Here is a 14,824-nt window from a genome sequence, read left to right as displayed (position 1 = left end):
TCTGATGGGTCTGCCTTTATAAGTCACTTGGCTGAGAAAGGAGAAACTTTGCTGCTCTTAATATTCTTTCTTTATTCTGTATGTTTAGTGGTTTAATTATTATGTGGTAAGAAGCCTTTTTTTGGTGGGGAGTCTAGTCTATTTGGTGTTCTATAAGCTTCTTGTGTCTTCATAGGTATTTTCTTTATGTTGGGAAAGTTGTCTTTCATGATTTTGTTGAATATATTCTCTGTGCCTTTGAGTTGTTATTCTTCTCCTTCTTCTATCCCTATTATTTATGGTGTCCAAGATTTCCTGGACATTTTCTGTTATGACTTTGTTGGCTTTAATGTTTTCTTTGACTGAGAAATCTATTTCCTCTATTGTATATTCAGTGCCAGAGATTCTCTCTTCCATCTCTTGTATTCTGTTGGTTATGCTTGCATCTTTGTTTCTTTTGGTGATATTTTGTTCCCCAGAATATTGTGCACCCTAATAAACTCATCTGGGTTCAGAGAACAGAACAGCCACTAGATACAGAGGCTAGAAAGTGGTGGCACTCTTGCCTTTAATCCTACCATTCCAGAGGCAGAGATCCACCTGGATCTCTATGAGTTCAAGGCCACACTGGAAACAGCTAGGCATGGTGACTCATGCCTTTAATCCCAGGAAGTGATGGCAGAAAGCATAAAGGTATATAAGGTGTAAAAACCAGGGACTAGAGTTGGTTAAGCTTTTAGGTTTTGAGCAGCACAGTTCAGCTGAGATCCATTTGCATAAGAACTCCGAGCCTTCCAGTCTGAGGAAACAGGATCAGCTGACGAATTGGCAAGGTGACGTGGCTTTTGCTTGTTCTGCTTCTCTGAACTTTCAGAGTTCACCCCAGTAACTGGCCCTAGGTTTGTTTTTATTAATAAGAACTTTTAAAAATCATGCTTCAGTTTCCTGTTTGTTTAATCAGATTTTCTATTTCCAGCATTCCCTACGTATCTTTATCATTGTTTCTATTTCAATTTTCAAATCTTGAACTGCTTCCTTCACATGTCATCACCTTCTTCTGCTTCTTCTACATCGTGATGTTCAGGTCTTGCTGTTGTAGAACTGCTATGTTCTGGAGGTGCCATATTGCTCTTTATGTTGTTGTATGTATTTTTGTATTGATGTCTGCCCATCTCTTCCTCCAATAGGTGCAAGAGGTGCCTATGTCTGAGCGAGTTGCTCTTGGTCCACTCTGTGCTTGCTTTGTCTGTGTCTCAGAGGGCTCCTCTGGGTCCAATCTTAGTTCTTGGTCTAATTAGAGCCAGGAGATTCTGTATGTCAGGAAGCTGCTCTTGGCCCTGTCCAAGCTAGTTGATTCTGAGACTCAGGGAGCCTCTCTTGGTCTTATCAGGGCTTTTGGTCCTGTCAGACCTGGCAGATTCTGTGTCTCAGGAAGCGTCTTTTGGTCCAATGAGAGCTGGCAGATTCTGTGTCTCAGGAAGTCACTGGTGTCCCAGTGTGATGGATATTGGGGTAGGGTATGGGTATTGTAGATTGCTGGGTCCTGTGGGGGGGGATTTGTGGGGGAAACTGCCTGCAGGAATCTTACCACCTGGCCAGCAACTCTTGGTCCAATGAGAGCTGGTGTTTTTCGTGTATCAGGAAGTTACTGGGGTTGCAGGTGGATGGTTATTGTGGTAAGGCCTGGGTCCTGTAGAATGCAGAGTCCGATGGGGGGGGGTTGGTGGAGGAGCCTGCCCTCAGGAGTTTTCCCTACTGGCTGGAAACTTGGGCATAGTTTGGTGGAGTTTCTCGTGGACTGTCTGTGTCCCAGGGCCTGGATCCTTGATGTAGGACTCTTTGGGTGGGACAAGAGTCACTCACCTATTGGTCTAATGAGAGGATTCCTTGCCTCTGGAAGTTACTGGGGTCACAGGCAGATGGGTATAGGGGTAGGGCATTGGTCTTGTAGATTGCAGGGTCCAATGGGGGATTTTGGTAGGGGAGCCTACCCACAGCACTTTTTCTTGCTGGCTGGCAACTGGGACAGCGTTGGGTCAGGGTTTTTGGGGACTGGCTGTGTCCCAGGGCATGGACCTAGAGGCAGGACTGTCTGGGTCGGAGAAGAGTCCCTCACCTCGTGGTCCAATGAGAGCTGGCAGATTCATCAAACATTTGCTGTAAGTTCTGTTTTCCACAAACAGTAATTGAATTAAAGTCACATATACAGTATGCTGTGTCAGATGGATCTTCCAGAACATGAGTTCAATTAAAGTTACATAGTACATGATATAGATTTTATATCTCTCACCCCCTTTTAAAATAAATTTTTACTTGAATTTTTGTTACAGATTTTACAGATTTTTCAATCACATTCAATGAATTTACAAACTCTGACATAGAGAAAGTTTACAGACTTGTCTGATTTACATAAGGATAAACTTTATATTTTATTAAAAGTTTTAGGTATGTAAGAGAGGAAAGCAGATTAGCATCCCTGACCTGTATTGGGAATAATTTACTTTTTAGTTGTTTTTAAACACACAGCATCATTTCCTGTGCTATTCTGCTTTCTCTACTTCTCTTGTCACAGGTTGAGGTGGCTCACCTGATACAGCACAGATTTGAAAGAAACTTTTAAACAGAATGCTCAGGTTTGGAGGGGGAGAACTAAAACCCAACCCCACAGACACTTTATTTATAGAACACAAAAGCATGAAACAATATTAATATTATCCATACCCCAAAGATATGTGAATGTTTGTAAAACTGTACCAGTGATGAGAGTAGGAACTGGAGCAAGCAGAGAGAAAAGAGGGCTCTGAGATAACACAAGAGCAGGGAGCTAAGACCCAGAGACAAGAGATTTTTGAGAGTTGAGAGGGGGGGGATTTAGTTTGGGATCATATGCTTGTGATGACAGAAATTGTTATAGTCTGGGCATTTGGAAGTCCAGTGTGTCATCTGCGGTCATTGAGCTGTTCCGAGGTCAAGCTATTTCAAATAAGACCACTAGGATTAATGGAATCTCTAAGTCTGAGAAGGAAAAGAGATTGGAGAAGGCACATGAGGAGTATGAAGAACAAGCTCCAGACATAAGGGGGGAACACACTGGGAGGGAGAGCAAGGATGGGAGAGAGACGGGTAAGTGTCCCAGTGACAAGAATTTCAGTCATGGGTTTCTCCAAGTGGACCAAGAGAGCAGCATCCATTTCTATGTGATGGGTGCCCAATATGGTGAGAGAGGCTGCCTGGCACACAGGCTACACACACTCTAGACAATTCATTCACACATCAACATTGAGTGGCCTCAAGACTGCGTCTCAAACATTGTAACTTCATCTAAAACCAGAAAAATCAGGATAACAGGAAATAGAGAGCCCAATGTCTTGTCAACAAGCATTGATTTAATTCTATATAGAACAAACAACCCAATTTAAAAGACATGGAACTAAAACAAGAGTTCAGAAAACATAAAATACAAATGACCACAAAAGATTCTAAAGTATTCAATCTCTTTAGCAACCAGTGGAAATAAACATTAAAGCTTCTTTGATATTTTGTCTTACCCACGAACATAATTTACAACAAATACTGTCCCTTATGTGGGTTAAGGGGACCACAGACTGCTGTAGGCCATATGTAAATTAGTCTGGAGGCTTTCTAAAAGTGTAGAAAGAGATCCACAATATTTGAGGATATTGTAGATATTATCAATTCTGGGTATATACATAAAGGCCTACTTATCCTACTAAAGAAATTCTTGAACAACCTTTTCCTTTATTATTAGTTTTTTTATTTTTACTTTTTTTTGTTTTATGTCTATGAGTGTTTTCCCTACATATCTATCTGTGTACCATGTTTGTGCCTTCTGACTGAAGAGGCCAGAGGAGAACACATAACTTCCTAAAACTGGTGTTGCACACTATTGTAACCCAAAGAGTAGCTGCTTTGACCTGTTAGAGTGCTCCCCAAGAGCAGCAAGTAGTCTTAACCTCTCAGTCACTCCTCAAGCCCCAGAAGCACTTCCAAAAAGATTTATTTATTTTTATGTCAGGTGTTTGAGTGCTTTCCTTATTGTATATGTGTGTATGCCACATGTGTGCCTGGGGCCCAAATACGCTAGAAGAGGAGCTCCTGGCTGGATCTACAGATGGTTCTGAGCTACCATGTAGGTTCTGGGATTGTTGCAAGGTTTTCTACAAGAGGAGGCAGAATGCCTAATGCCTAGCTCTCTGTCTATCTCCATAAGAAACACTTTAATATGAGGCATGCATGCAAAAAATATTACACTTTTCAAGAATGAGTATGGAGTCAAATCATTACAATATAAAAAGATATCAAGCTCTTATTCACATTAGTGACTAGAGAAAACATTAGTGACTCTTCCCTCGCCAAGTGCTTCCGTGAATAGAAACATCATAAGCATCATGTACTGGTCAGCCACAGGACACAGACAAGTGACACTAAATCCACACTATGCTCTACAAGAAACCAAGTACTGAGACTTCATGAGTCATTCCATGATGTTTGTGAGCTGTCAGGGGCTCATTCACACAAGCTTTATGTGTCAGGAAAAAAGTCAGGACTTAATGACCTCTAATTTCCTAAGGAATTACTGAGAATAGTGGCCTGACTGTGCACAACATTCTGCCCCTCCTGTTCAGAGAGAGATGGAAAAACTATCAATATTTGCTGACCTTCTACTTTGCCATGGAGGAGATTAATAAGGATGCCAGCCTGCTTCCCAACGTGACCTTGGGTTTCCACCTCTACAATGCCTTTAGCTCCCACCTGAGAACCTTGGAGGGCCCTCTGATGTGGCTGTCTGGAAGGAGTGAGTTTATCCCTAACTACAAATGCAAAACTCAACACAAAGCTCTTGGAATCATTGCGGGAACCAGGCCTGAATTTTCAGCTGCAATTGGAACACTTTTAGAGCTCTACAAAGTTCCACAAGTAAGTTGGCAAAGTATTGGTATCCATAATCACATAAAAAATCTGACCAAAAGAAAATGGAGAAGTTGTTTATGTTTCCTGCTGGTGATTTCAAATGTAAGTGAAAGAATTCTGTGGCTCCTGCTATGATCAACAGTGGAGTGTGGTGAAAAGCATGAGCAGTAAATACTGTGGATTTCTAAGAAGATCACTTAGTAATATTCATGATTCTATCTCCAGTCATTGGCAAGATGTATTATGGCAGCTCATAGCTGAGTGCTGTTCATAAGTCAAACATACAACCCAGATAACTAACTGCCCAAGCTGGGGTATAAACATTTTAGTTAATCCTGTGTTCAATGACTGATACATAGAAGAATAGTAAGTTTAGGACATGTAAACAAATCTGGGACAATCCTTGGGCCATCACAAATGAAAAATTTCCAAGGAGTTTATTTTCTCATTCTGGAAAGTAGATCTCTGAATAGCACTCACAGAGAACATCCACTTAGACACATCCTGACAATTGGCTCTTGCCAGGCACTACTGAAGCAAAGCAACTATCAGTAGGCATCATTGCAAGTAGAGAAAATATTTGGTGAGTCCCTTACTCATGGATAATCAAGATTAGAAAACCAGACAGTGTAAAACTGATTATTATCACTCAGTAAAACAATTCATACATTTATTGCATCCTTTAGTAAGAAAAAATTATATACACAGGAATTTCCATCTATCTCAGAGATTTGCTGGGTGATGACTTTGTCAAATCTCTCATTTGGGAAGTATGATGCAACAATGCTTGGTGAAATTCCCCCAAATATTCATGATTTGCTCTTTTCTAACACAGGAGCGAAATCTGTGAAAAAAATGTGTTATTTATATCCCTGAAGGTAGAGGTTCTAGGGAAGGTGATGTCCTGTGGTCAGAGTAAAGCACTTGGTAATGCTTCTGCAGTCTATCTCTACACCCCATACTCTGTTCCATTGTAATTGGAACAAGAGAAATCTTGGTGCCTTTAAAATCTAACATGAACAGAACATTGTTCATTCACTTGCTTCAGAACTCTTAGTAACTTTGGAGCCCATAGGACTTGACAAAGACCGTATTCCATCACACAATGAGAGAGAGAAGCTAATATCACAGAAGACAGTCTCCTTACCAACATTCAGTTTCCTGATCCCCTTATGTGAATAATGAACTCACTTTCTATCTAAATGTGAGGACTCCAAACACCTAGAAACTCAGAATCCCCTTTTTTTCTCTTTGCTTCTGCAGGTCACATATGGAACTTTTGATTCTATGCTAAGTGACAGAGATACATTCCCATCCCTTTACCAGATGTCTCCTAAAGACACAGCTCTAACCCAAGGGGTGACCTCTCTACTGCTGCACTTTGGCTGGAAGTGGGTGGGGCTCATCGTGTCTGATGATCTGAAAGGAAAGGAGTTCCTCTCTGACCTGAAAGCAGAGATGGTATCTGAAGATATCTGTGTGGCTTTTACAGAAAAACTCCAGGCTAATGGGAATTTTCAGTTAACATCTGAGTTTGGGAAGGTGAATTTGATTCAACATACAAAAGCAAATGTGCATGTATTCTATGGTGATACAGATGACTTAGTATTTTTCTGCGCGCAAAATGAAATCATGAAAGCCAGAAGGAAGGTGTGGATCATGGCAAAGTCCCACTTAGTTTACTTAGAGTCTGTATTCAAGAATCAAAATGATTTGATGGACTTTTTTGAAGGAAGCTTCTCATTTTCAAAGAAGAAAGACATCCCTGGCTTCAAGCCCTTTCTAGAGGCACTTACACCCTCCTGGTACCCAGGAGATCCTTATTTCTATAAATTCTGGATTGACAATTTTTATTGCTCACCCCCTCCTCTGCTATGTGAAAATAAAAATTCCTGCCCACTGAATACATCCCTAAAGACAAAGCAAGAAAAAAATATGATGGTCATATCTGAGCCCAGTTTTTCCATATGGAATGCAGTGTATGCAGTGGCCCACACCCTCCATAAAATGATTTTGAGGACAAGAGAAATGGGATCTCATGAAGACACAAACCACGACAGGCTTCTACCCTGGCAGGTAAGCCTTTCTCAGAAGCAAGAGAAGCACTGGGAACTTAGTAGTAGGTGAGGCACTGAGGTCAAACGCACAACACATTTGCATCTTATAGTAAAAATAGCTGGGCGGTAGTGGTAACTGCCTTTAATCCCAGCACTTGGAAAGCAGAGCTAGGCAGATTTCTGTGAGTTCGAGGACAGCCTAGGCTACAAAGTGAGTTCGAGGACAGGCTCCAAAGCTACACAGAGAAACCCTGTCTCAAAAAACCCAAAACAATAAATAAATAAATAAATAAATAAATAAACAAATAAATAAAAAGTAAATAAAGTAAAAATAAAAGGCAAAATGGAAAGGGTTCTTTTATAATGAGTGTGTATATGTCTGCAATTATGGTGCATATTTGGGCTACTGTAGCTTTGATTTTAATATACTAAATTTGTACATATTTCAACATATGTTTTCCTTGTGTGAGATGAAATTCGGTTAAAATATCCAAATTCAATGATTGTCAAAATTAGCAAGTTCAATAATAAAAATTTACACAATTTCATGGAATATGTCTGATGCAATCAGATAGAGACATAGTCACCATATCTAATAGCAGCTATTTCACGTAAAATATAATATATATTTAACCCCCCAAGACCATAGGGAGAAACTTTCATGGAAAATAAAAATAGGCTACCATAACCCCAAAAGTAGCAGAGAAAGAAATTGCTTTTTACAGATTATTTACTCTTAAATAAGATAAAATTAAGGAGAAACCATAGACTGTACTTCCATTATTAAATCTTAGAATACAGATGGTGCTCGTGAGCCTAGGCCATGTCTCCTTCTTATAGTGACAAGTGGGTATGTTTGGGCTTAAACCATCCTGTTATAAACTTAGGATTCAATTATACATATGAGCCTTGATGTTCCCCTTCAAATAGGTGATCATCAAGAAGTTTGTTGAACAAACTTTTCATTTTTATTTCATTTTCATTCAGTCTACGGTTGATACATAGAAAATGAACTCTGAATGTTTAGTGTACTATGTAGCTTTTAGTATTATGGATAATAATAATATTTGACATAGACATGATACAGTTTGTGAACACGGCTTCCAGAGATGTGATATTAGGTAAGTTAGTGTGTCTCTTGTACAGATAACTGAATATCTAAAAAATGGTTCTTTATGAAACGAGTTGTTAATTAGTTAACACAATAATGAATCTCAGAACATGAATTATAAACCCACTGCATTAATTTAAATACATAATAAAAATGAAGCTGGAGAGATGGCTCAGCAGTTAGGGGCACTTGATGCTCCTGCAGAGGACCAGAGTTTGGTTGTTAGCACCAACAGGCAGCTCATAGTTGTTTGTAACTCCAGTTCTAAAGAATGTGACACACTCTTCTGCTCTCCTAAGGCATCAGGCATACAGTTTGTGCACATACATACACATAGGCAATACACAGAATTAAAAATAATATAAATCTAGGGACCAGAGACGGCTCTGAAGTCAAATGTAACTGCTGCTCTTGACAAGATGCAGGTTCAGTTCCTAGTATCTACATAGCAGCTTACAAATGTCTGCAACTCCACTCCCACTGGATCCAGCACCCTCTTCTGGTCTTTGTGGGCACCAGGAACATGTGTAGTGCACATACACATGTCCAGGAAGGAAATTCATGCACAAAATAAATTAATATAAAAATATAAGAAATCTTTTTAAAAATGTAGCTTAATCACAGAACATTTGGGTTTTATTTTTGACTCCACTGTAGTTCTTATCAAAGATGAAAGACAAAAATTGTGACCCAAACTGAAATAAGGATTGGAGGCAGGCAGTGGGTCTCTTTCTAATTTCCTGAAATAAAAATGGCATACAAAATTTCTGCATATTAATATATATTTTCAAGAATTTGGAATTTTGCATAAACTCCTGCTAATATTATCTAGTCCAGACACTCTCTATATCTATGTGTATACCTATCTACCTACCTAACCATACACACATAGGTTCATGGTGTGCCATAAAGAAGGTAAATATATTAACACCTATAAACCCATAGACTAGTGTTGCTTCCATTTTGCTCCAGATTCACTCTGAAAACATCTAGATTTTCTAATAAGAGACATTTTTCTCTTGCTAGGGAGAGACACAGGGCCTTGTTCCCACTAAAACATGGTCCACACTCACTATGTTCCACCCTTAGACAACATTTTTCTTTGTGTTCAGCTACCTCTACATTAATTTCATAGGGAAAAAAGTTCATCTCACTGGAACAAGTGGAGCTAAAAATTGCTCAAATGAAGCCTCTTCAAAAAGAAAGTCAGAGTAGGGAGAGAGAAAGAGGATTGCTCTTAGGGACCACAAGTGAGAGATTTGTATGCACTACTCATACCCAAATGATGTCTCTCTCCAGCTTCATCCTTTTCTGAGAAAAATTCAGTTTACAAATGCTGCTGGAGACCAAATATGCTTTGATGAGAACAAGAATCATGTGGAAAAGTATGATATACAAAATTTTATGGGACATACAAATCATTATTCATTTCTAGTTAAAGTAGGAGAGTTTGTCTCCAGGAGTCCACAAGATCAAGGCTTATTCATCAATGAAGTTATGATCAAATGGCCAAGCAACTTCAATCAGGTCTGGCTGAATTTCAATATTTAATATGTAGACAAATATCTGCAAAGATTTATGAGAATTGATTGTGTGATGTCTCTTTGAAATTTTAAATTATTTTTATATTCTAATTTCTTAGCTCCTGTTGTGAGCTTGTGTGTGAATTCTCATGTATGTCATTGCCTGTGCCTGTTGAGGCAACAGTCAGCACTGATTACCTTCCTCAGTTTTTCTTCATTTTATTTTAAACTTGGTCTCTCTCTGAACCCCTTGCTTTCTGATTTAGCTGTACTCAACTGGACAGTTACATTCTGCCTCTATGACTACCATATTGGGAATACAGGAACACAGTTCTATACTTCACTTTTCTATGTTTCCGTTCTGCATGATCAAATTCAGAACCTCATGCTTATATTGCAAGTATGTTAAGTATTGAGCCATCTCCTTAGTTCCATTTGATATCTTCAATATAGAAATAAACCAATCTTTTGATTTTGACTTTGATATTTGTATAAATATACATATACATGTGCAAGTATATATACATATACACACAAGCACACACATATTGATGGATAATGCTGGTAGATAGAATTAATTTAAACTGAAATTCAATTTGGGTGTGTTCATTCATGCTGCAGTGAATGAATAAGTCAGCATTCATGACTGTATATATAAGTGTTTGTTTCTGTGTGTATTCATATGCATGCACAAAATCATGATTATACATATATATTTTCTTATATATGCATGCTGATGCTTAATTTTCCCTCAATTTAAGACAACTCATACTCAAACATGCCCACAGATTTTATAAAGAGGAAATAAATTACCGATGTTTATGCAATTTCTCATTATAACTGATGTTTGTGAGCTGCCTGGATCGTATCCTGGGAGCTAAACTCAGGTTTCTCTGTAAGAGCAGCCTGCACTACGAACCGCTGAGCTGGTTCTCCAGCACCACGTACCTATTAATATGTAGATATTTATGAGACAGGCACTGACTTCTAATCATGGCAAGAAGCATGTCTAAGGGAAAGACAGAAATATATTCTTGCATAGACAATTTCCAAAAATATTAACATTAAAGTTGTGTTAGAAATATAGTTGTTTGTAATATAAATATATATTTTTCTTTTTTATTATTGAGAAACTTTCTATTCAATTTATGTACTAACCACAGATCCCCCTCTCCTCCTTCCTCCTGCCCCACAGCATTCCCTCCCAACCCACCCCTCCATTTCTGCCTCCTCCAAGGCAAGCCCTCGAATGGGCAGTCAGAAGAGCCTGGCATATTCTGTAGAGGAAGGTCCAAAGCCCTCCCCCTGCACTAAGGTTATGTAAGGTGTCCCACCACAGGCACTGGGCTCCAAAAAGCCTCATCATGCACCAGGGATGGATCCTGATCCCACTGCCAGGGGTCCCCTTAAACAGTTCAACCTATTTAACTATCTCTCTTATGAAGAAGGCCTAGTGTGGTCGTATGGAGGCTCCACAGCTATTAGTCCACAGTTCATGAGTTCCCACTAGTTTGCTTGGTTGTCTCTGTATGTTTCCCCATTGTGATCTTGATGCCTCTTGCTCATAGAATCCCTCTTTTCTCTCATCGAATGGACTTCTAGAGCTTGGCCTGGTGCTTGGCTGTGAATCTCTGTACCTGTGTCCATCAGTTACTGGAAAAAGGCTCCCCAGTTTGTTCATGGAGAGCTCATCTATTTCTCCTTCACAGGGTAATCCATGCATTTCTCTTTGGGTCCTCCTTATTAGCTAGCTTCACTGGAGCTATGGGTTGTAGTCTGGTTATCCTTTGCTTCACATCTAGTATCCACTTATGAGTAAGCACATACTGTGTTTGACCTTCTAAATCTGGTTTACCTCACTCAGGGTGTTACTTTCTATTTATATCCATTTTTCTGCAAATCTCCTGTTGTTATTGATTTTTAATGTTGAGTAGTACTCCATTATGTATATGTGTCACCTTTTTAAAAATCTATTCTTCAGCTGAGGGGCACCTAGTTTGTTTCCAGGTTCTGGCTATTATTAATAATGCTGCTCTGAACATAGTTGAGCATGTGTTTTTGTGGTATGACTGAGCATTCCTTGGGTACATGCCCAAGAGTCATATAGCTGGGTCTTGAGGTAGATTGATACCCAATTTTCTGAGAAACTGCCATGCTGATTTCCACAGTGGTTTTACAAGTTTGCATTCCAACCAACAGTGTAGGAGTGTTCCCCTTGCTCCATATCCTCTCCAACATAAGCTATTATCAGTGGTTTTTATTATAGCCATTCTGACAGGTGTAGGATGGTTTTGATTTGCATTTCCCTGATGACTAAGGATGTTGAGTAATTTCTTAAATGTCTTTTCAGCCATCTGAGGTACTCCTGTTGAGAACTCTCTGTTTTGATCTGTAGCACATTTTTTAAAAATTGGATTGTTTGGTATTTTGATGTCTAGTTTCTTGAATTCTTTATATATTTTGGATATCAGCACTCTGTCAGATGTGGGTCTGGTGAAGATCTTTTCCCATTCTCTAGGCTGTTGTTTTGTCTTAATGACCCCTCAAAGCCTTTTCAGTTTCAGGAGGTCCCATTTATTAATTGTTGCTGTCAGTGTCTGTGCTGTTGGTGTTATATTTAGGAAGTAGTCTCCTGTGCCAATGCATTTAAGACTACTTGCTATGGGATAATGTCCTTGTACATTGGTTTAATAAAATTCTGAATGGCCTGTAGCCAGGCAGGAAGTATAGGCAGAGTGAGTAGACAAGGGGAATTCTGGGAAGAGGAAAGGCTGAGTCAGGAGTTGCTAGCCAGATACAGAGGAAGCAAGATGACAAGGCAGAACTCAGAAAAGGTACAAGCCACATGACTAAACATAGATAAGGATTATGGGTTAATTTAAGTTTAAGAGCTAGTAAGTAATAAGCCTGAGCTTGTATAAGCAGTTATAATTAATATCACCCTCTGTGTCTTTACTTCAGGGACATGAGTGGGAGAGATTTGTCCCTACCGCCAGCCAGCAGGACACAGGAAAACTTCCAACTACAACTACATTTTACCTTTTCTTCTATCAAGTTCAGTGTAACTGGATTTGTGTTGAGGTCTTTGATCCATTTGGAATTGAGTTTCATGCATGGTAACATTTGGATCTATTTGCAGTCTTCTACATGTTGACATCCAGTTATGCCAGCACCACTTGTTGAAGATGCTTTCTTTTTTTCCATTGTACAGTTTTGGCTTGTCAAAAATCAGGTGTTCATCGGTGTGTGGATTAATGTCAGGGTCTTCAATTTGATTCCAGTATTCTAATGCCATGTTTTATGCCAGTACCAAGTGTTTTTATTACTATAGCTCTATAGTAAAGCTTGAGGTCAGGGATGGTGATTATGCCAGGGGTTGCTTTATTGTACAGGATTCTTTTAGCTACCCTGGGTTTTTTGTTTTTTCATATGAAGTTGAGTATTGTTCTTTCAAGTCTGTGAAGAATTGTATTGAGATTTTGATGGGTGTTGCATTTTATCTGTAGATTGCTTTTGGTAAGATTGCCAGTTTTACTATGTTAATCCTATCTATCCATGAGCATGGGAGGCTTTCCATTTCCTGATATCTTCTTCAATTTTTTTTCAGAGATTTAAAGTTCTTATCATACAGGTCTTTCAATTGCTCAGTTAGTTACCCCAAGGTATTTTATATTATCTGTGGCTGTTGTAAAGGGTGATGCTTCTCTGATTTCTTTCTCAGCTAATTTATCATTTGTATATAAGAGGGCTAATGATTTTTTGAGTTATCTTGAGTTAATCTTTTTTGAGTTAATCATTTCCTTTTTCATGAAGGAAAATTTTTCTTTCATTTTTTTTGAATATATTTTCTATGCCTTTGAGTTGGTATTCTTCTATCCCTATTATTCTTAGGTTTGGTCTTTTCATGATGTCCCAGATTTCCTGGACATTTTGTGGTATGATTTTGTTGGATTTAATGTTTTGTTTGACTGATGAAACTATTTCCTCTGTTGTATCTTCAATGCCAGAGAGTCTCTCTTCCATCTCTTGCATTCTGTTGTCTGTGCCTGCATCTTTGTTTCCTGTCCATTTACTCAGATTTTCTACTTCTAGCATTCCCTCAGTTTGTGCCTTCTTTATTTTCCCTATTTCAATTTTCAAATCTTGAACTTTTCCTTTACCTGTTTAATTGCCTTTTCTTGGCTTTCTTTAAGGGATTAACTGATTTCTTTCAATTTTTTGTTTGTCTTTTCCTTGATTTTTTAAGGGAATTTTTCATTTTCATCTTCTTAAAATCATTTTTAAGGTCAATTTCTTCTGCCTCTTCTACATTAGGATGTTCAGGTCTTACTGATGTAGAACCACTAGGTTCTGGTGTTGCCATATTGGTCCTTATATTTTTCACTGTATTTTTGCACTGGTGTCTGCTCATCTCTTCCTCTTCTTGGTGCATGTGGTGTCTATACCTGGTGAGCCTTTCTTGGTTCCATTGATACTCTTGGTCCAATGGGAACTCTTGGTCTAATCAGAGCTCTTGGTCCAGTCAGTGCACTGGACTGTATGTCTCAGGGATCAGCTGTGGTCTTGGAGGGTGTGTTGGTTTGGGAGGTGGGGTTGGGATTTTACTTTACAGGGTCCATTGAGGGATGGTGGTAGTCTGAACTGCCTGAGGAGACCTGCCTCCTGGCCTCAAACTGGGACTGTAATGGGTGGTGTGGGGGCATAGGGATGTGCCCCTGTGCCCAAAGCCTGGAGGCTGGAGTGATCAGCTATGAGAGCAGATTCACCTCTTAGTCTAATCTACACTGGTAGCTCTCAGAAGTATAGTTGTTGAGTGATTAACTACGAAGGCAAGGGATGAAAATTCTAAGTGATGATGTCACTAATGTTTGGAAGTAAAAACATAGCACTGTTTTGAATATGTGGAGTCAAGGATAAAAGTCACAGTAATGGATCATAATTCAGCATCTTTGGACTATCAACATATGATGGTGTCAGGAGAAGATGTGGCCATCCACAAATGGCCATACACTCTTTCATGGGAAGTGAGAATCAGACTGAATGGTTGTGACTACAAGCTGGGAAGGTAAAGGTAATAATGGAGAGAGAGGTCTGACTGGGTTTATGTCTGACAACTCAGTTGTCCTATAATTCATACAAGGCAGGATTTCTGGCATGCTGTCTCACAGGAGAGAATATATAGACATCCTACATATTTTACAAAAGCCGGCAGAAGTTAGTCA

The 14,824-nt window shown here is 39.2% G+C and overlaps 2 protein-coding genes across 3 annotated transcripts in view; both read left to right on the top strand.

The window, feature by feature from the left end:
* The window catches only part of LOC121826529 (cytochrome P450 3A25-like), a 319,487-nt gene that overhangs the window by 107,411 nt on the left and 197,252 nt on the right, over window positions 1-14,824 (top strand). The window lies entirely within an intron of this gene.
* LOC102909164 (vomeronasal type-2 receptor 116-like) overlaps window positions 1-14,824 on the top strand; it is a 36,299-nt gene that overhangs the window by 8,555 nt on the left and 12,920 nt on the right. The window contains exons 2-4 of the mRNA XM_076560369.1: window positions 4,626-4,917; window positions 6,175-6,987; window positions 9,379-9,606. Coding sequence (XP_076416484.1) covers window positions 4,626-4,917; window positions 6,175-6,987; window positions 9,379-9,606 — 1,333 coding nt within the window. The remainder of the gene's footprint in view (window positions 1-4,625; window positions 4,918-6,174; window positions 6,988-9,378; window positions 9,607-14,824) is intronic.

This window comes from Peromyscus maniculatus, chromosome 23, assembly GCF_049852395.1.
Source record: "Peromyscus maniculatus bairdii isolate BWxNUB_F1_BW_parent chromosome 23, HU_Pman_BW_mat_3.1, whole genome shotgun sequence".
NCBI classification, from domain to species: domain Eukaryota; kingdom Metazoa; phylum Chordata; class Mammalia; order Rodentia; family Cricetidae; genus Peromyscus; species Peromyscus maniculatus.
The sequence above is the reverse complement of the archived record's forward strand: the minus strand, read 5'-3'. Positions and strand labels throughout refer to the sequence as shown.